The sequence below is a fragment of the Myotis brandtii genome, unplaced genomic scaffold (assembly GCF_000412655.1).
Source record: "Myotis brandtii unplaced genomic scaffold, ASM41265v1 scaffold268, whole genome shotgun sequence".
NCBI lineage: Eukaryota > Metazoa > Chordata > Mammalia > Chiroptera > Vespertilionidae > Myotis > Myotis brandtii.
In genome coordinates, this window is record NW_005360187.1 from 4,369,731 (window position 1) to 4,391,864 (window position 22,134).

General features: G+C 41.6%; 1 protein-coding gene across 2 annotated transcripts in view; it reads right to left on the minus strand.

Moving 5' to 3' along the window:
• The window catches only part of FHIT (fragile histidine triad), a 733,138-nt gene that overhangs the window by 7,387 nt on the left and 703,617 nt on the right, over positions 1–22,134 (minus strand). The window contains exons 5-6 of one of the 2 annotated variants that reach the window (XM_014541387.1): positions 15,219–15,325; positions 1,767–1,776 (exon numbers count right to left, since the gene is read on the minus strand). In XM_014541387.1, the coding sequence (XP_014396873.1) occupies positions 15,224–15,325 (102 nt within the window). In that variant the 3' untranslated portion in view covers positions 1,767–1,776; positions 15,219–15,223. Of the gene's footprint in view, positions 1–1,766; positions 1,777–15,218; positions 15,326–22,134 lie in introns of those variants that run through there. The other variant, XM_005868429.2, reaches the window with a different exon arrangement.

Consider the following 22,134-nt stretch of genomic DNA (forward strand, 5'->3'; position numbering starts at 1 on the left):
ATATATTGAAATAATATTTGGATATATTATGTTAAAACACATTAACATTAATATGTGGTTAAGGTGGCTACTGGGAAATCTTAATGACAGGTGTGGCTGACATTCTGTTCCTATTGGACAGTGCTGCTCTGAAGACATCCTGGGGCCCAGGGTGAAGTTGGCCTGGGTTTTGGAGATGGGGTGTGCTCTATGAGTGTCTAAGGAGTTAATTTAGTTCTTAGGAGCATGGGCTCTGGGTTCAAGGTTAGCCTGTAACTATTTGCTGTGTGACTTTAAGTTACTTTGCCTATCTGGGCCTTGGTTCCACATCTACAAAAATGGGGAAATAATAGTATCTCCCTTACAGAATTGTTATGAGGACTAAATATGATGCAAGTAAGGCACTGAGCACAGTACCTAGCTCAGAGAAAGGTCTGGACTCTAAAGAAATGTCAAATATTGTCACTCATTCATTCACTCAGCAAGGGTTTTTGAGCCTCCATGATATGTTGGGGGCTGTTCTGAGTGCTAGAGACAATGACCTTGTCCTTGGACACTTACATGGAAGTGGATGCTATAGACAAATAAATCTGCAATGTGGTAGCAGATAGTGAATACTATGCAGAAAAATAAGGCAAGTTTAAAGTGTTGAAAGAAACAGGGGCATTAATTTAGATTGCTTTTCTGAGCAGGTGACATTTGAGTCAAATACTGAGTGGAAGGAAGAAAGGAGAGAATTCCAGACAGAGGGGACAAGAGGTGCAGGGGCCCCAGGTGGTGGTGGTTTGACATGATCTGTTAGTAGCAAGAAAGCAGGAGGCTGGAAGTGAGAGCATGGGGTAGGGGCAGGGAATCAGGAGAGATGAGTCTTGATTTGATCTTAGTCCTTTACTGTGGCCTACAAGCAATTGGGCCCTAGCTAGCTTTCCAAAGTCTGGCCTGACCCCATTTAAAAGTATAATCATCTTAATACATTTCCTATTTTAATATGTTCATCCTTTTGTATGACCTGTGGTGAGTGTGAGGGTAGTGATATGCTGAGTGAGGTACATACTCAACAGTTGGTAATATTCTACATAAAGAAGCTATATTTTTAACTTCAGTATCATGAAAGTTTCCCCAAAACAAAGGGAGTTTTAGGTTTTATGAAAATACTTTTCTTTTAAATTTGTATTGAATCTCATTCTTTTAAAGAATTTGAGGAATTAAAATTGGATAATTTTAATCCACACACAAGATCTTCCACCTTAAAAGAAAAAAAAAATTGCCTCAATAGATAATAGATCCTTGAGAGGAGAGTAAGAAAGCAAAACTTTGATAGGGGTGTCTGAGATAAATGCTGAGTTACTACAGGAGGCATATTCCTTGTTTTACATGGATGACTTTGAAGTCTGCAGGAGCCACCAGAGAGATTGGGAAGGAAGGGGGCAGAGTTCTAAGAGCAGCCCAGAGCCCCGCGGGCCAAGACGGGCCTGCCTGGGAGAAAGCTTCCCTTCCCTGGAGCTATGACTCGGGCTTATCATTTCTAATTAAAAAATGATTTAAGCAATATCATGAGCTTTCACTTCTTTAAAGCAAGACCACATCATCAGTTTGTAGCTTAGAATGCCAACCGTTCTAACTTTTTGTGGAACAAGATGTGGAGCTTTCACAGAGGAAACCTGCTATTTAATTACATTCAAAGCCATATTTGCCCGTCTTACAGGGATGAAAATGATGTGGTGGTTTTTATAGACCTTCTTGACCTAAAGATACCTGCTGGCGGAAAGGAAATCCTCCGTTGGGTTCTTTTAATGCCTTAATTATTACGTGATCGTTCATCTTACACACTGACTTAAACACTCTGAAAAATCTCTTAAATACGCATTAAAATTGATTGCTAATCCTAGACCTCGGGGTGGCTCTTAGAGGGCATGTAATTGTGTGTGGGCATGGGGGCTAGACCAAATGGACACAAAGTCAACTACTTTATGGTGGGATAAGGCAGAAAAATCAATTTGGTCACAGGTACCGTAGGCACTGTACTGCCGACTTGCACAGAACTCATACATGCTCGCTTGTTCTTGAATCAGTCTTATTGTTTGAGATGAATCTGCTGCTCCTCTAGGGTGGATGTCACCCACTATTTGTCAGACAGTGTTTGGCTCAAAGTGGAATTTCAACAAATCGCTGGTGATGAGTTCTAGACCCTCCAGGTTAAAAATGTCCTCCAGGAGGCAAGTAGTCTGTATCCATGTTGTGGCCAGGACCCTTGATGGCAAGTAAGGAGATCCCATTCCAAATGAGCCTCGGGAGGAAGGTGACTGCTGACCATTTAACTGTGAAGGACGGGGCAGACATAGGACTTCATCCCCTCTCTTTACCTTTGTCTCCCTTCACTCTGTGGTCGTCCTCTGCAAATGATGAGCAAAATGACTGCCAGGAGCCTCAAGTCTCCATCACCCCTTCAAGAGCTTTTCTTTCTCCATCCATACACCAATGGTAGGGAAGCACTCTAACTGGTCGAGCTGGGGTCACATGCCCAGAACCGTAGCCTTTGGATTCCAAATGAAAATGTCTGCTACAGCCCCTCCTGTTTTCTGCTCAAATCTCCCAACAATCTTCTCAATGTTTTGAAATCCAGGAGCTAATTTCAGGCTCTTGGTGAAAACCCCTATCTCCAGAGGAAACCCTAACTGAAAGGTCTCGAATGGAGCCCCTGGGGTCCTCACTGGTCTCAAGAATGCAACATCCAATGCATGAGGGCCCAAGGTTGACTGGCCATGACTCACTCCTGTCCATCCAATGCAGAATTAGCTGTCAGGCAAATATTCAGTCCCTAACTGATGCTTCATAGGGACACATGGCAGAGGGCTGTCTCTTCAGCGGGTGGTAGTAATGAGTGGCTAAAGTGGTCTTTACAAAGCCCCCAAGGTGAGAATCACTAAATATTTGGCTCTTTTCCTGGAGTTTGTGAAGAAGCGAGAGTAAGCTGTATCCCATCTTTATTGTACAATTCTTGTCTTGAGTTTGCTCGAGTTTAAGCAGGGAGGACATTTCTAAACAGAGACCCTCCAATTTAGTGTAAAGGTAAATGTGGGCTCCAGAGTCAGACTGCCTTAGTCGGACTTGAACCCTGACTTTCTATGTATATAACCTCAGAGTCCTGGGCCAAGTCCCATAGTGACCTAGACCTCAGTTTCAATTTCTGAAAATTGGGACACTGTTAGAGGGTTGTTGTGGGGTTTAATTGGAATAAAACTCTAAAGTGCTTGGTATTGTTTGCCCATGATAAGCTCTTCATAAGAGGTATCATTAAGCATCATTAATAATAAAGCATCCTCTCTGTGATGGTCTCTGTTACTCGGTTCCTGAAATAATTATCTGGCTGGCAGTGTGGCTTGTGAAAGGCAGGGAGGATGCCGAGAGGAGGAGAACTGCCTCTCTGATGTAGTAGCCGAGTGTTTGTAACGATTATATGCAATGGTTATTCTTTTGTGTTTAAGCTTATTATGGAATAATTGAATATTCAGCCAGCAATTAGACTGTACATTCAAGTCAATCCCTTCCTTCCCTTTCTTTTGTCCTTAATTTAAAAATGTTCACGTATTGGATTTATTTTTAGTCCTTTCTATGGTAAAATATATACAGACAGAAAAGTAGAGAAGATATATATGGCTTACAGAATTAATATAAAACAAACACATATTTCGCCACCACGCCTGGTAAGGACTAGAACATTGCCAGCCCCCTTCCACCATTCCACCCCACAGCCCCTTCCCAATCACAACCCTCCTCCTGCCTCCCCACAAAGGTAAACCGTAGGCCTGATTTTATGGTGATTGTTTCCTCGCTTTCCCATACTCTCTAAATGAATATCTCTAAACACTGAAATTTAGTTTTGCCTATTTTGAATTTGCATGAACACAATCTTTCAGTATGTATTCTTTTGTGTGTTTCTATTGTTCCACATTCTTGCAAACACTTGATATTGTCAGTCTTTTAAATTGTTGACTATTGTGTATGTACAGTGGTACTTTATTGTTTTAAGCTTACATTTCCCTGATGACTAAAGATTATTGGCCATTTCGATAGCTTTTTTATTTTTTAAGCGTCTGCTTAAATCCTTTCATATTTTCTGGGCTGTTGACTTTTGCTCAATGATTTGCAAGGTGTGTGTATGTTTTTTCTTTTCCTTTAAAAAATTATCTTTTAGATTATGGTTTGTTGGATACATATGTGGCAAGACCTCCTCCCACTCTGTGTTTTATCTTTTTTCTCTATTAATGGTGTCTTTTGATAAACAAAATTTCTTAATTTGAATGTAGTCCATTTTAGTCATCTTTTTTATGGTAATGTTCTTAGTGTCCTATTTAAAAAGTCTTTATTGACATATCATGAAGATATTCTCCTATATTATCTTCTAAAAGTTTTATTGTTTTACACTTCACATTTTGAATCATAGTCCTCCTGGAATTGACTTTTGCATGTGATGTGAGGTAGGGGAATAGTTTCATTAGGTTTCTACATGGATATCCTATTTCCCAGAATCATTTATTGAAAATATTTTCCTTTCCCTAGAACTCCATGATGTTAATTTTTAGCAAAAATTAAGTGTTCCAGTATGCCTGGATCTGTTTCTATTTAATCCTGTCTATTTATCCTTGTACCAACACCACACCTTCTTAACTTTTGTAGCCTTGTAATAAGTCAGTATGCTGTACAGTCAGCCATCCTATGCTTCTATATTGTTATTTTAATAGTCTCTGGCTACATTTCCATAAGCATTTTAAAATCAACTTGTCAATTTTCACCAAAAAATAGAACATTTAAAAAAACCTATGGGGATTTTTATTTGAATTGCATTGAATTTATAAGTCAATTTGAGAAGAATTTAGCCTTTATAAAATTGAGTCATTCATCTCTCCATTTATATAATTGTTCTCTAATGCCTTATAATAACATTTTATAGTTTTCTTGCCTAGAAGCTTATATTTCTTTATTTTTTGGTATTTGATTTCTGATGTTAATATTAGCTAACTTTAATTTTTTTTTCATTTTCTAACTGCTTACCTGTTATGGACTGAATGTTTGCATCCCTCCAAAGTTCATGTGCTGAAGGCCTAATCCCCAATGTGATGGTAATATGAGGTCTTCGGGTGGGAAATAGATTTGGGTGGGGTCATGAGGGTAGAGCCCCCATGATGGTCTTATTGTCCTTACAAAAACAGTGAGGGGAGGATTCAGTGAGAAGGTGACTATCTACAAGCCAGGAAGAGGGATCATGAGAATCAGACCATGCTGGCAACCTGATCTTGAACTTCCAGCCTCCAGAACTGGAGAAACACATGCATGTTGTTTAAGCCCCACAGTCTATGGTATTTTGTTGGAAGCCTGAGCTAAGACAGTGGCTGATTTGGAGAAATTCAAAACTTCCATGTACTGATCTTATTCTATTCAGAGGCCTTGCTAAATTTACTGATTAACTCCAATTGGTTCTCAGTAGATTCCATTGAGTTCTCTGCAGACATCATATTATTTACAAATTATGACCATTTCATTCTTTCATTTTAAATACTCTTATTTAATGTCCTTGACTTGCTGTACTAGCTAAGGCCCTGAGTATATTGTGATATAGAAATGCTACAAGTGAATATTATTTAATTTATAATCTCAGATAAATATTTTCAACATTTCACCTTTAAGTATAAATTCCCTTCTAGTTCTAGTTTTCCTAGTATTGTTATATTTATTAAGTTGGTTATTGAACTCGATCAATACATTTTTCTGCATCTACTTAGATGATTCTATTATTTCCCCCTCTAACAGTCTGGTCAAATACATTACTTGATAGTAATATGAAATCAATTGCATTGGTCATAGTATATTATCCCTTTCATGAATTGTATATGCACACTATATATAATCTACCTATTTGTCTATCCAATCCATCTATGTGATATATTTTAAGATTTTGGCATCTTGTGTTCCCATGTTCCGTTCATGTGCAGGGCAATTCATATAACAGATGAGAAGTGGAAGAGTTTTTGTTCCATAAGTCATAAGATTCTCACTAAGATTTTTATTCTTAGTAAGATTCTTATTTCCTTTTTAATTGTGTGGTAGAATTCTCTGTAAAGCTATCTAGGCCTGATGTTTTCTTTGTGGGAAGAGTGTTAATTCAGATTTGTTTTCTTTAATAGGTATCAAGTTATTTATATTTTATATTTTGTGTCAGTTTGGGTAAAACTATATATTTTATAGAAACATCACTTTAATGCCAATTTTCAAATTTATTGGTCTAAAATTATTCATTACACACTCTTCTTTTTAATGACTACAATATCCAGAAAGATATTTAGTACATTAACTTTCAGCTTTTATTTTCTTCCAATAAATGCATATGTCATAACTTAAAGTAAATTATTCTCTAATCACACCTTTAGTTGCATCCTCAAGTTTTAGTTATCTTCAGTTCAAAATTGTTTCTAATTTCCTTTTATTTCTTATTGTTTTGAATTTCTTTTGCTTGAGTCTGATGGTGATGAATTTGCTCAGATTTTGTCAGAATATATGTTTATTTCACCTTCTTTCTATAAGAAGATGTTACCTGAGTATGGAAATGTAGGTTGGCAGTTATGTTCTTTCAGTTCTTTAAATATGTCATTTCATGGTCTTCTGATTTTCTTTTTTGTTGTTGTTGTTGTTGTTGCTGCTTTTGGTCTAAATATTACTCCTTTGAAAGAAAGTTTGTTTTTTAGTTTTTTGGTTTTTTTTCCCCACCACTAAATCTAAGAACTTATTCTTTGCCTTTTATTTTTTGCCATTCTATATGTGCCTACTTCTAGATTCTACAACCCCTGCTCTCGGTTTTGTGTGTTCTTAAATTTTTGGATTCGTGCTATTGCCAGTTTTGAAAAATTCTCAGATTATCTTTTAAAATATAGCTTCCATAAGAACTCAGTTTTGAAAATTTAAATAAATATTATACTTCCTGTTTAAATGGATCTCTCTTATACATTTTTCCAATTTCATTTCTTCATAGTTCATTCTGAATATTTTTATATGGCTCATTTTTAAGTTCACTAATTATTTTTTGGCTCTAAAAAGTGTACTGCTAAATTCATTCTTTGGGTTATTACATTTTTCAGTTCTAGAATTTCTATTTATATTTTTATATCATTTCTGTCTTTTTTATAGATTCCAGCTCTCTGCTGAAATTTTTTAAATCTTGTCTTTTCTATCCAGAAACAAAATAAACATAGTTGTTATAATGGCTATGTCTTACAATTCCAATGTTAGGTACCCTGTGATTCTACTTTTACTTGTATTGACTTGTCTCCTCAGATGCTGTGATGTATGTGCATACACATATTCCTGTATTAGCATTCTATGTGAAAAAAAAATTGTAGAAATAATTTAAGATCTTGTATTTTCTTCCAAAGATTTTTTTTCCTTAGCTTCTGTCAGAAACTTAATGGGACAAGTAATTTGGGATCAAGTAATTCAGTTCCTGGGATTAAGACCTTCTCAATTGCTCAGATGATTTGTAATTGGGCTGCAGTTGGTACCAGGGCTGGTTCAGATCTGGCTCATTCTTCTCCCAAGGGTGTCACTTTTTCAGACCTTTGTAATCCCACCCATGAATGGAGGACTCTACCACTTATTGCTTTTGTTCTATCTGCCGCCACTAGACTCACAAATTACGTCATGGAAAAAGCAACCCCACGTTTGGGCTCCTTTCTCTCCGGGAATCTGTCCTCTTTTCCATCTTGACTGCATTATTTTGCTGCCTTGTCACCTTTCACAGACATTTTCTTATATTCTGTACAATTTTTCTAGTGAGCAGAGTCAAAGTATTTGGTCTGTTAGTAATAGAAGCAGAGTCATTCTTTTCTTTTTTGGTGGTCTGGAAACTTCCTGCCCTATAGGTTTTATTCTTTAATTACTGATTAAACTAATTTCTTGTAACCTGAACATTTACACAATTTATCATCTTTAAAATACAATATAAATTATAGAGAAAATAATAAATGTACATCTTGGCATAGCTAATGGATAGTCACAGTCTCCACTGCTCACCATTCATGATACATTGGAAGTAGAATATACCGGGATGTCTTTTGGATCCTCAGAGAAGTATCCAATCCAAAAGAAGAATTCAGAGCTGCTTTTGCTAGTGCATTTCCTATCCAGTTTTGTGCTATCCTGATAATAATCCTGGGATATAATCAAAATGCTTTTCATTGTAGTAATTCAGACATAGGGAAGGAAAGTGAGGCATGAAAGAGTGAAGTGTTCAAAGAGTAAGTTTAGTGGCAATGTTGATGAGGCAGCACTTTAAATTATTTAAAAACATTTCCACTGATTGTAAAAAACAAAATAGCAGAGAATTCAGACACCATTATTAGATGATGCCAGAATGCCTTTTTATACTTTAATTTGGTAGTGGATATGCCTGGTGCTTAGCACAAGTCATTGGAAAACACATGTCTTTTTTGGGAGAGGACTTAATTTGTATAGAACTGTAATGTTCACCTGCCCAGTCTTTCCTTTTACAAGCACATTCTAGAGAGTTCAGTGTAAAGTTCAACATAGTCATTTGCTTTAGAGGGGGCATTACCCGCCACTTGACTTCTCTTGATTACAGATTACTGAATGAGGCTGGCTCTAGTGGGGGAAACAAGGTTTGCCTTGTAATAGTGTTTCAAAGTGGTGATAGTGAACAAAAATAGTCAGGTCTGTCGTTTGGGGTCTGGGGAGGGCACAAAGAGGGTGGCAGGCACTCATCCCCCAAAGTAGTTGGGTATAAAAAAGGAAGCCCTCACGATGCCTTCCCCAGCCCTCTCACTGACTCTGCATAGCTCCTGTCTCACCCATGAAGGAGAAAAGAAGGGAAAGAGGAAGAAGAAAGGGCACGTTACATGGAATTGGGCTGGCTTTTTTACTAACACCATTGGAACAAGCGGTTCCAATAGGATATTTTAATTCTCTAAATAGTCTCTCCTTAGTGTCTACCTCCTTCAGTTTTTGGACTTTAGTTTGAAAAATAAGACACTCACAGTCTTCACTGCTCACCATTCATGATAAATTAAAGAACATACTGCCGTGTCTTTTAAATCATCAGAGAATTATTAAAACTAGAAGGAACACAGCTTAGTGCTGCTTTTGCTAATGTATCCCAAATTGATTGACCAAGTGCCTACATGATAACTCACTTGAGGCCCCTGGAATGTCAAAACAATGCAGCACTTATATAAGAGATGGCTGAAGGACATTTTAGAAACAGGATGGAATGAATTGCATAAATACTAGCTATTATTAAAGGGCAAGTTACAGATTATTAAGGTGAATTTTCATAGCCTTTCTTCATATTAACTTCCCGAATGAATTACATAAATACTCGCTATTATTAAAGGGCAGGTTACAGATTATTAAGGTGAATTTTCATAGCCTTTCTTCATATTAACTTCCTATGACCTCTCAGGAGGACTTTTTTCCACCACCCTCCTTTCTGGCAGAGACAAAGACAAAAAGAGAAAAATAATAGGAAGGACAATACATAGTGGAGAGAAGCTAGTAGAAAAAGAAAAAAAGAATGTTGGGAGTGGGTAGATATTTTTAGAAGTGTTTTGTCATATGAGAGTATGCAGACTGGTGAGTGATAAAGTCTCCATTTCTGGAGATGAGATGAGGGTGAAGAAGAAGGTGATGATGGTGATGACAGGCTTTATTTCATTATCATTTTGCACGATGCCAGTAAAGCTTGAAACACTTAAACATTATTTTTGGCACTTGGGTTGCACTTGTCAAAAAAGGATTCTGTGCTGATGGATCATGGAGTTCCAAGATCCATAAGGGTTAAAACTAACCATAGGAAACTGGTCATTTCTACCAGGAGTTTAACTAGATCATCTCAACAGAACAGTTCTGTATCTTCTTTAGCCATCAGTGGCCTCTGGTAATCTTTTGTTGTTGTTACTCCTCACCCAGGGACATTTTCCATTGCTAAATAGAGTGGAAGGAAGAGAGAAAAAAAATATCAATGTGAGAGAGACACATCGAGTGGTTGCCTCATGCATACGCCACTGACAGAGTTGGGGAATGAACTGGCAACCCAGGTATGTGCCCTTGACCTAAAATCAAATCCATGACCCTTTGGTTAGAGGGCCGACACTCTAACCATGGAGCCACACCAGCCATGGCTGCCTGTGGTTAACTTTTGTCTGAACTATTGGGTACATGTTAGAGAAAACTGGAAAGTACATTTAAAAGAATCAAACTACACAAACTCATTTTGGAACTACCCATAGAATGTTTATTAAAGGTAGATTTTTAACATATAACTGGATGGCTATTCTTTTGGGCTATCATGAAATAATTCATTAAATGGGATATTAGATTTTATTATTCTAAAGTCCCTAGGATTCCCAATTTAGGCCTTAGGGACTTGATTTATCTAATCCAAATAATTGAGTCTGTAATTCCTTTCTACTGCAATTTGGTTCTGTGAACATAGTCTACACAGTAAGAGGAGAGACAGCACAATCTTGTAGAGACATGAACAGGTGAGGAAGGAAAAAGCAACCCAAAATCTCTTTTCGTATTGTGTTTAAGATGATGGCTCCTTATTTTGTAAAGAGCTTTTGAAGATACTAAAGTATCATTGGCCTTAAACAAGGAGTCTTCTCTTATACTGCATGCTAAAGAAAACCATTTTTTAAAATAAAAATCATTACCCAAGGATATGCCCATTGATTTTTAGAGAGGGGGGAAGGGGGAGAGATAGGGAGAAAGAGAAATATTGAGGTGTGAGAGAAACATGAATCAGTTGTCTTTTGCATGGGCGCCAACGGGGATAGGACCTAGGTATGTGCCCTAACGGGGAATTGAACCCATAACCTTTTGGTGTATAGGATGACACTCCAACAAACAGAGCCATCCGGCCAGAGCAAGAAACCCTTTTATCCTATCAGTGTGGGGGTGGCTCAAAGAGTGTTGGTAAACACTTTCATTGGAATTGATGATACCCCCATTTGGGGGTTACCTAGTCGGTTTAGGATTGAACTGGTCAAGGAACTGAAGGTAATCCTTTGCCTCCCCAGAGAACAGTGGGAGTTATGATCCCTGGGCCTCTCTCCTTACAGGCTGCCTTGCTCACAGTAGACCTTCTTTGAGAAGGCTGAGGATTTTTCCAGGCTGGTAGGATAGATTTTAAAAGGTATAATTCAATGACCAGACACATACTCACTAAGCAAACCTGTTCTTCCTTGTCTACCTCAACTGTCCGTGATTATGATATGTGTGGTCCAGTGGCTGAAATCATGGTGATTTTTCAAAAATGCCAGTGTCAACATTTTGCCTTGACAGTATATCTGTAACTACTAATAATGCTGTTTTGGGCTGACTCAGTTGCTTTGAAATTGCAAGGCTCTGTTATGAGTAAATGAGAGGCAACCAATTATCTATAAAATAATGCCTCACACAGAGGAGAGTTTGATGAATTACGAATGAACTCTGCTGACACAACAGAGTATGGGAACCTGCCCTGCTCTGACTTTCCTTCAGAGCTGGGGGCGATGCTTGCACATTTTACAACCAACACACCCCACTCACTTCCAACATGGGGTGGAAGTGGGGATAGGGAGACAACAAAACCTTCCCTCACTAGTACACACCTCATCGCTTTAAAATTCAGTAGGAAATGTAACATGGGTGTTTAGGGGCAGAAAAACCTAGTATTAAGTACCTAAATAACGAATGATTATGTTCCAGGAAGGGCACAAGATAAGGTAAAGAATGCAGACCCACTGTCATCTAATGCGATTTAGAACCCAGACGGAAAGAGCAATGGCAGAAGCCGCCTTCCACACTCAGCCCAGTGTGCGGGGAGGCAGCGCATCATTTCACCTACACAGACGGCAGGTAGTGAGTTCCTGGAACCAAGGGATTGCCAACCTCATCAGGGATCTGTCAGGTGGAGAGTGAGACAACTGCAGCAGCTTCATTCAGCAACTCTTAGATAGCTGGCTTGTTCTCTGCATGGCACAGACAACGTCTGTTTTCCTCTATTGTTTAAGAAACTGCAGTTCAAAGTAATTTTCTGCTAGGCAAGGGACACAGAGAAGGGCCAAAACCTCCTGCAGGTTGTAGCAAAGGATCATGAGAATTCTTCTACAGAACTAACCTAATGTAGATGCCTTCAAGAGGCTGAGGAAACAGTTGATGGCATTGGAATGTTTATCTTTGTGGCCCTATGGCAGTCCTGTCATGCAGAAGGTGAAGAGATTAGCCAAAGAACACAGATGCATAAGCCACAGACAACAAACAGTATGATGATGGGAAGGGGGGAGGTCAATGGGGACATCAGTAATAGTGTCAACAATAACATTAAAGTTAAAAAAAGGAAACTGGGAGAAAAAAAAGATATAGAACAGGATTGCTACTGACTGATTTGCTAGGAATTTCCATACCAAACATTCAGCAGAGAGCAGCTTTTTGCCTATTATAGTCCATTTTCCTATTTAGGGCATCTCTGGGCATAGTTTGCACATTCTTCTTTGCCATGTGTTTGTTCTTAAGGAAGACTAATGGCAAAGAGAGTGTTAAGATCAAGCCCTAAACACTTGGCCTCCCAAGAGAAGGGGTGGTTGCAAACAGATCCAATCAGCCAGGACATTGAGTGTCCCCGTGAGAGGCAATGGGCGTGGTGCAGACCTTCCTGCCTGGTGTCCTCCCACCAGGGACAGGAGGGCCTCTACCCTCTAAGGAAGTTGACCCTAGTTTTCCCACATGTGCCTCATCTCCCCCACGCACCTGGTCAGCGATGTGGGGAGCACTGGCCTAGGGGCTGGAGCAGGTCTGGAGTCATGTTAGTCTTTAAAGTATGGGTATGTCCAAATATTGCATGGCAGCCCAATTTATTAACAGATTCAGAAGTTCAAGGAACCCTTTAACACTGTATAAACATTGGGTGTATAGATGCATTTTCAAAAGGGGGTGGGGGGTAGGTGTCACAGAGCCAGGTGGACCAACTCACTGAGCAGGTTTCCTGAACAAAACGGTGCCTTTCCCCTCTGTCTGTAAAGAGAGGGACATGCAGTCCCCTTATACAACAGGAAATGATGTTTACTAGTTGTGTCTATTGGGCAACCCTCATCACCCATCCGACTGCCCAGAAAACAGGAGGGGATTTGTTTGGTCTGTAAACAAAAGCCCTTAAAGAGAGAAGTTCATGCTAGTTAATTTAAAAACTCACACAGTGTGCAATCGCTTGTATAACAAGTTAAGGTAACAACCTTTCTGGTGAGACTTCTAAGGCACATGGATTCACCTGGTAGGCAGGAGATGCTAGGCTTCAAGGCAAAACAGAAGCAAAAAGGGACAAAAGCATACTGGGAACTTGGGTGAGCAGTCTAAATCCTCTTGAAATGTCTAGGAGAACATGGTAAGACAAAGCCCTCCCATGCAGCAAGCCTTGGGGAAAGCCTAGAGCTTTCTTGCCATTACACAGGAAACCCAGACAGAAGGAAAGCCAGCCTAGGAAGCTGACTCTGAGGCATGTTACCCCATTCGGACCGGACATTCCAAAATGACACACTCGCTTTCAGAAGAGGACAGGAGGAGGATGGCAGGCATGCCCCTAGGCCTGTGTTCTTAGGTAAACTAGCTTGAGCCTAAAAAGAAAGAAATGAGGAGGTGAACGGGTGAGAATGAAATATCAAAGACAGCTTCTGCTAGCACTACACGCTGTCCCTTCAGGCAATCGAGTGCTGAGCTGACAAGCCAGTGGCCTGGGGGAATGAAATCAGCTTTCCAGAATGCAAGGGCCTGAGCACGCCCATGGTAAGGAAGGAGCGGCAGTTAAAACTGCATCTTCCAGTAATCAGAACACTTTCAAAGGGGGGGGAGGGGGGAGCTATCAAGTGCACATACACTTGAAACTAACTTAAAAGGGCTTACTTTATAAAGTAAAAAGGAAATAAATGAATGCGTTTTCTAGCCAAAATTCATGATCACTAAGTGGTTGATTCCATTTTATATAATTCAGTTGCTACTAGTATTTGTCCACTAATTGTATTTAATTAGTACCTGACGTACTTCAACAGGTTATAATATAAACACATTTACATAAAACCAGATGAAAAAAACAATCTAAGGAGGTTTAACAGGGGTGCCAGATAGAATACAGGATGTCCAGCTAAATTTGAATGTCAGATTAAACAACAAATTATTTTTTCATCTAGGTGTATGTATCCCAATATTTCATGACAACCCTATTTAGTCATTAATTTCAGAAGATCCATGATCCCCTTGACATTATATAAAAATTTGGTGTTTATATGCATTCTTAGAAGGAGCTTGGCTATAGATTTCTACCAGCATCTGAAATCTATGATCTCCTCATGGTTAAATGCCATTAATGCAAAACATCATTCTCACCTTGGCCTTTCTCTGTGGCCTGAGCTTCCTAACAGCCAAAGCTACATGGAAACGCAAAGGGTGATTTACCAACCAGCAGCCAGAGCAGAGGCGTGGCTGACCTGGTCTGGAGACAGCTGGTCCACAGCACCTGTCAGACGGACAGGGGAATTGTGGGCCTTGAGCCTAAGGATGCTGTGATTCCCTTAAAGGATTTTAACCTCTTAGACCAGTGGTTCTCAACCTTCCTAATGCCGCAACCCTTTAATACAGTTCCTCATGTTTGGTGACCCCCAACCATAAAATTATTTTCGTTGCTACTTCATAACTGTAATTTTGCTACTGTTATGAATCATAATGTAAATATCTGATATGCAGGATATATTTTCATTGTTACACATTGAACATAATTAAAGCATAGTGATTAATCACAAAAACAATATGTAATTATATGTGTGTTTTCCGATGGTCTTAGGCGACCCCTGCGAAAGGGTCGTTCGACCCCCAGCTTGAGAACCGCTATCTTAGACGATCAGGTTTGAGTTACAAACTATCTTGGGCTGCTTTGTGAAAACTGGATTGGAGAAGAGCAGGATCAGAGAGGAGGAAACAGGAGAGAGGTGAGGGTGGGCTGCAGGAAGAGAAGAGATAGGAGAGGGGACTCACAGGATGGCTTAGACCTTAGGAATCCGGGTTTTCCTTACTCTAGCTTCTCTGTCTTTTGCAGCCACCAGCCTAGAATGTTGGTGCAGCTGCTTTTCTACATCCCCATCCTGCACAGGGAGCCCCTTTCCTGAGGCCCTTGGAGGGTCTCTGTGGGGAGGAGGTGGAGCCTTTACCTGCGTCACTGAAAGTAGGCCCGCAGCGCCGCGGCTTCTGCTGCCATTTCCTCCTCTGATCTCCACAGGGCTGGGGAGTCCGCTCCCTCTTTGTCATGTGTCTGGAGCTTTGGAGAAAAAACAACAACACAGAATTAGCTCTAATGGATCCTTGAGATCTCCTTGAACAAGTACTGTGGGGCAATTGAACAGAATTGCAAATCATAGGCTGGGAGGTGTGGGTGTGTGTCTTTTAATTGCCTTGGTTGCCAAAATTTGAATATGGGGTGGTTTCATATATAAAATCACATTTCCAGCATTTGCAATAAAATAACCATATTAGGCTGCTGTTTGGTGTGTGAGAACATGGGCCCCTTCCCACGCTCCAACTCCCCTCTCACCCTGTGGAAACATGATGAAGGCCATCAGTAAGTGGACTGGCCAGCTCCTCAGTCAAGAAACGACATAGAAACAGCTAGCTAGCATTTCGGTCTCACACAGCTCATGTGCAAGCATGCCTCCTCCCGCAGCATGCCCTGTTTTCTGTGCTCTATATAACCTTGTGCTGAAAAGGCCTGGGTTGTGGAAAATCTCCCTGGCTGGCCACCGCCGGCGCATCGCGCACGTAAATCCTAATCCACCCACGTCTTTTACAGCCCTCCGGTTATTTCTTTGGAATTGGCAAGCATTATGCTGAGGTTCTCTCACACCCTGCCTCTTTGCCTAACACAGGATGGCCTGTTCTCTGCTTGGAACTGTCTACCGGGATTGGGTGTAGGAGTCACAGATTGAGGGGGCATCCTGCCATTTATAATCCCCACAAGATGCTAATTTTCTTTTTCAGCCCTCATCATTCATTCATTCATTTCACTTACCAGGCATGGAGCTTGCTGCCTGCCATTATCATTCCTCTCATCTGGCCTGGATTTACCTACCACTTTCTGTGCCTTAGCCTCTCTTATACGAGCTTTGAGCAGTTTTGTTCAGTGAACCAAAATAGCCCAAGCACATTTACGGTAATAATACAAGGGCCATGAGTACAGAGTAAGAAATAAGAGTATGTCTATTAAAAGAGGCTTCAAGCAGGTAAACAGTAAAAACTTAAATTAGGAAACATCAAAATATTAACAACTGATCTTAGTTGAATCATTTAAAAATCCTCTTCAGATGCCCATATTTCTTTAAAAAATAGCTTGTGTATGTCTCAGATTTACATATAGAGTGGATAACATTTCCATTCTATCAGAGAGAGGGGCTGTTCTCAGAACTCTCCATTTGAACAGCTCAATTTTCCCCTTAATGTCCTACTGCAATTCAGTTTTATTAACTAAATCTGTTATTCCTGTGTGAGACTCTATACACCACAAAATGCTGAAGGTATAACTTCTTCACAGACTGCAGTGTAGTATTTTGTGTTAAGCCATTTGAGGAGAGTGAGGCAAATGATTTAACAGCATCAATGATGGTTAGTATTTAGGGTGTGAAGGGCAGTGCCTTTGGTGTGTATTATTTCGTCTTGCATTTCATTGAATCCTGACAATAACCCATATACAAGGCAGGAACTATTGAGCTCCATCTTGCCAAGGAAGAAGGTGAGGTCCCCAGAGGTGCATTCTCCTGTCAGAGATCACCTAGCGAGGCAGTGGAAGCACCAGTGTTGTTCCCAACAACTGATTTTGCCTGTTAATCCATCCTTGAGGAACTCCAGGGCCACCCACGTAGACTGTTCTACACACCCTGCTCCACCCAGCAGGTGCATTTGCCCAAAAGTCCGCTCCTTCTAAAATAATCTTGCTGACTCAGCAAAAACTCTACCAATGAAAATAGTGGGATTTGCTGTTTCAGTGATTGGCCAAATCACTCTAAATCTGACCCAGAGACCCCCCACCCTGGCAGCTGGCAGCAGATGGAGAAATTGCCCTGTTATCTGAGAGCAAACTTTGCTACAGAAGGAAAACAGTGCGGGGACAATAGCCCAGCTCTGAAGCTGAGCTATCTTTCCACCCGGGGGAAGCTTTTCCCTAAATGAGGTCCATTAGCATATAACCAGGCCACAGATATGTTTATGAGGGTCATGGATCTTCCCTTCAGAATCTGGCTGCCAGCACCCTGGTTTTACATCTTGCCACATAGATTTAATTCTCCTTCGTGGAAGAAAACCACATTAAGAAGTCATTTTCTCCCTTGCAGAGGCAGATCTGACACAATTGCTACAGGCGAGTCAAACTGCATTGCCATTTTTCTACTCAAGAACTAATTTTCATTTTGATGCCAGCTTTAGACCTGTTATAAATCCATCTAGTAACAATTCAGTAGGATGACAAAGAACAATGCAAAGCTCAGAAAATACAATCTTCCCACTTCTGGCTCCGCCATCGGAAGACACAGAAATCAAGCATTTAAGTGGCCTCATCAGTGTGGATCATACCAGATGAATCCAAATAATTTAGAGCTGGCAAACGTTAATGACTTTCTAATTATTAGGCGACCGTCTGTTATTGACATATGCCTTACAGATGGCAACGTTGTGCCAACGCTTAGAAGTTGTTTACGGAAAATAGGAAATAAATAAAACAAAAACTAGTCATATTTGCAAAGCTCTGTTGTACGTGGTTTTTAAAACTGAGAGGTTTCCCTCCTGAATGCCGCGAGGCAAGCCTGTGGCTTTCTTTAGATCGTCCATGCTCAGGACTTTGGAGGGTTAGCGGAGTTGTAGATTCTTGCTGTTGGGTGTGTTTCCCCACCCACCTGCTGATGACCTGATGGACTGGTCACTTCAGGCCCGCTTGTTTCCTGGTCTCCACAAAAAGATCCAACATAGTCATGGCTTCAGTCACAGTGCCAGTGGAAGGACTGGGACTTGGAGAAAGCCTGTGTTTCAGTGGAGTGGACAGAAGGAGGTGCCACAAAGAGCAAAGAGATTGATTTTGATGATGTGGCTGCAATAAGCCCAGAACTCTTAGAGCGTCTTCCCTTACACCCGAAGGATAATCTGCCCCGGCAGGTGAATGTAACGAAGCAAACACGCACATCAGTCAACTCCACAGTTCCTGCTCCAGAAGAAGGTCTCCGAAGCCTTCCCCGGTGTCCACTCTCTCCGTGGTTCACATCCCCACTCAGGAGGATGAATGGAGTGGAGCTGCCCCTGCAAGTCCCCGCAGCAGCGTTCAGTGGCTACCGCCCCCCTAGAAACTCCTGCCCTGCAGGGGCTGAAATGCCATTTACACTGGTCAGCAAGGAGGTCAGTGTGCAAAGGCTGTGAGCTCAGTGCGGAGGAACTCACGTGTTGTGAAGGCAATGGGGAAGATAAAGAATGAGTGAGAAGAGAAGAAGGCCCATTCTGAAATGAGAATAAAGCGTGCTCAGGATTATGACAACAGCTTTCCAAACGGGGACTTTGCCCAGATGATTAAAGATTTTCAGGCAACTTTGAGTGGTCATCCACTTACTCTGCTGATCCTATCGAAGAGCACAGCATATGCGTTTGTGTTAGGAAACACCCGTGGGATAAACAAGGATTGGCCAAGAAAGACATGGATGTGATTTCCGTTTCTAGCAAGTGTCTCCCTTTTACATGAGCCCAAGTTAGAAGTGGACTTAGTAAAGGGTCTGGAGACCCCGACGTTCCGCTTTGACTTTGCACTTGATGAAACGGCTTCAAATGAAGTCGTCTGTAGGTTCATAGCAAGGCCCCTGGTACACACGATTCCCCAAGCGGGGAAGCGGCAAGACCCATCCTCTGGGCGGAGGCCTTTCTGGGGAAGCTCAGATGCTCCTTGGGGCTGTCCTGGCTCTGAGGAGAGGGAGGAGCCTTTAGTCTGACTCTGTGGCTGTGGCCTGCCACCCACGCCCTTGGTCTGGGCACTAATCTGTCTTGTACTTTAAAAAAGTTTCTGGAACCTCCTCCTTCCTTGCTGTTTTTTGAGGTCCAAGAGGATCCCTGCTGTTTTGTCTTTATACATTGTGTCTAACAACAAAGCAGGAGGAAAAAAGAACACCATGCTCAACCCTGGCTGCTCACGGGAATCACGGGAAGAACTTTAAAAACTGCTGATGTCAGGCTCCTCCCCAGGGATTCCCATTTAATTTTTAACACAGCCTGGGTTTGGGAATTGTTTTCAAATTTCTCAGGCAATGCTAAGATGCACTTAACTGTTGAGAGGCAGTACATTTGGGAAAAACATCTGTGTATGTAGATAGAGCCGTGCACATAAGGAACTGAAGCATTTGTCTTTAGCCTCCTGGTGGCGGCCCTGCCAACAGGTTTGAAGCTGTCCTTTGCAGACTCCCTGCAGCCTGCTTTGTCCTGCACGCACCCTGTGAGAGGAGAGCCTGGGCCACAGGCCATGCCAGCAGCCCCGGGACACTGATCTAGCTCAGAAGCCTTGGAATGGAGTTTTGGTCTCTGCAGGAAAAGGGACCCTGGGGAAGGTCCTGGAAGAGCCACCCAGGTGACTTGGAAATGAACATGCTGCGGTTTGGAGTCGAGTTCTGCTTTCCTGAGGCAACTGCAGAGCCTGGTGGCAGGAAGCCATTGCCTGGCTCACTGGGATAGGCCCTATGATCCTAAGCAATGGCTTATGGAAAGGCACTGTTTGCCTTGGGTAAGCTTTAATGCAGGGGCTTCCCTCCTAGCTGTCTGCAGGGACAGGCGGTGACCATGGATTAATACACCAGATATTTGTTCTGTCCCTGCCCTTAAGCACTGAGCCAGCCAGACCCCTTTACTGTCCTCATGGGGCACCCAGGTAAAGAGGGGAGACACCGAATGGTTAATTGTGAGTGAGATGGACATTACCAAGTGGAAACATGCTGGGAGGGGGAGAGTCAACTTAGCTTCACAAAGAAATCGTGTTAGAATGAAGAGTGATGGGGTGACGGGGTGATCTAAGGAGCCTCCAGCATTGGGGTTATTCCCAAACCTGCCCAGCTGTGAACCTTAGAAAAGACAGAGGAAAATGTCCAAAGGATGATCAAATTCAAGGCTACCACTTGATCTACTCCAGGGCTTATTATTGCATGACATTCAGAGTAAACCGCCAGCCCTGTTTAAAAGCCATAGTTTATCGGTTCTAAGAAGTACTGCTTTTCACATTTTAACATCTCTGAAATCAAAGCATGTCCTAAAACTGATGGCGTGTCATAATTTACTTTTTCTTTCTTAGTAGCACTTAGAATAGCAACCCTCCCTCCAGGTGGGGGGATTCAATGCGCTGTGGTATCCGCCTCTCCCCCCGCGGTTCCGTCACACAGTTAAGCTGTGAAAATGCTCAGCGCCATGGCCGACATGATACAGATTCCATCCCTTCCCTTGCGACAACAACAGCTGAAGCTGTTCTCACAGATACTCGATTCATGTGCCAACTTTACAAAGTTTGCAAAAACTTGTACCCAAGACTTTATTCACCTTCAACAGAATGACTGAAGTCTGTGATGGCTCCTCAAAGGGAATTCTATTTCTAGACAGCTCTGAGAAGAGATTTTTTTTTAAAGCACCTGCAGTCACCCCACTTTATCTGCCTGAAAGGATTTTCGGGGGAGGAGGTGTTGACGGGACTTCTGATTGCAGTGCTGATGTGTGTTGATTTGGACACTGTGCCTTTCTGTGCATGGAGGCTGTAATTGTGAGACACGTGGGCCATAATTGATTCCCGGGTGTAATGCTCAGAGTGCCTTGGCTATTGGCATTGTAATAGCTGGGTCATGGAGTACAGGCGAGGAATGATTCGTGGTGACTTAAATACTTTTCAGAATTTGGGAGTAATCTGTAGTAAAATGCCAAACTATCTTCAAAAGTGTGGGTGGGGGGGGGACTATTTAAGTCACTTCTTCAAGAAGCAAGAGGCTGAATATATACTTACATCTCTCATTGTTATTAGTTTTGTAAAACAATACAAGGAGCAGAGAGCTTAAATAAACCATGTCTTATGGGTCTATGGTTCCATTCAGACAGGTGTTCCTACTAAGTATGGCAAGGGAAATACTTCAATGAATGGGGAAGTAAATACTTTGAGTTTTAGACCTAATTCTCTGTTACTACCTTCTATTTGGTCTGCAAGCACTTACTGATCACAAGATATATTCCAGGCACTGGTCTAGGTCTTATGAAAGCTCTAAAAATAAATAAGCCAAAAATCGTTGCTTTCTGGGGTCTCACCACCCAAAAGGGAAGACAGATTCATACATACATAATTTAATACAAGTCGGTCTGGTGTAAGTATTAAGCTATAATTTCCTTCATAGTGTCCTCAGAATATCTCAGAGTCATTCTCACTGGGAGCGGGGTCCAGAGCTGATTTTAAAAAGTCAGGATTTGCACTGTGATTTTAAGGAAGGGTTCTCATGGTCATGGGTTCTAAGTGTGTGCCATCCCTCCTGCCCCTGTGCCCATGGCAGCTTCACCTGCTACTGGCACTGCTCTCCCTCATGAATCCTGACAGGGAGTTCCAGCCACGCCTGATCACCCATGAGAGTCGTCAAGAGAGCTGAAATTTCTTTGCCATTTTGAGAAATCTTAACATTCCAGTATCTCAAGATGAAACACACACCCCAGGCCCCCAAAGGTGTCCTCCAGTCTACAATGAAAGCTGCAAACAGCTCTGAAGCCTAGTGAGAAAGTTGCTCCCTTTTCCGTCATCTTTCAGTTCTTCTGATTAATCAAAAAGTCTCAACCTAGCCGGTTTGGCTCAGTGGATAGAGCATTGGCCTGTGAACTGAAGGGTTCCGGGTTCAGTTCTGGTCAAGGGCACATGCCCAGGTTGTGGGCTCGATCCCCAGTGCGGGGCGTGCAGGAGGCAGCTGAACAATGATTCTCTCTCAACATTGGTGGTTTTATCTCTCCCTTCCTCCCTGAATCAATATATATATAAAAGAAAGTCTCAGTTGGTACTAGCATGTCCTTAATGTGGTGTCCACATGACCTCTCACACAAGGGTGG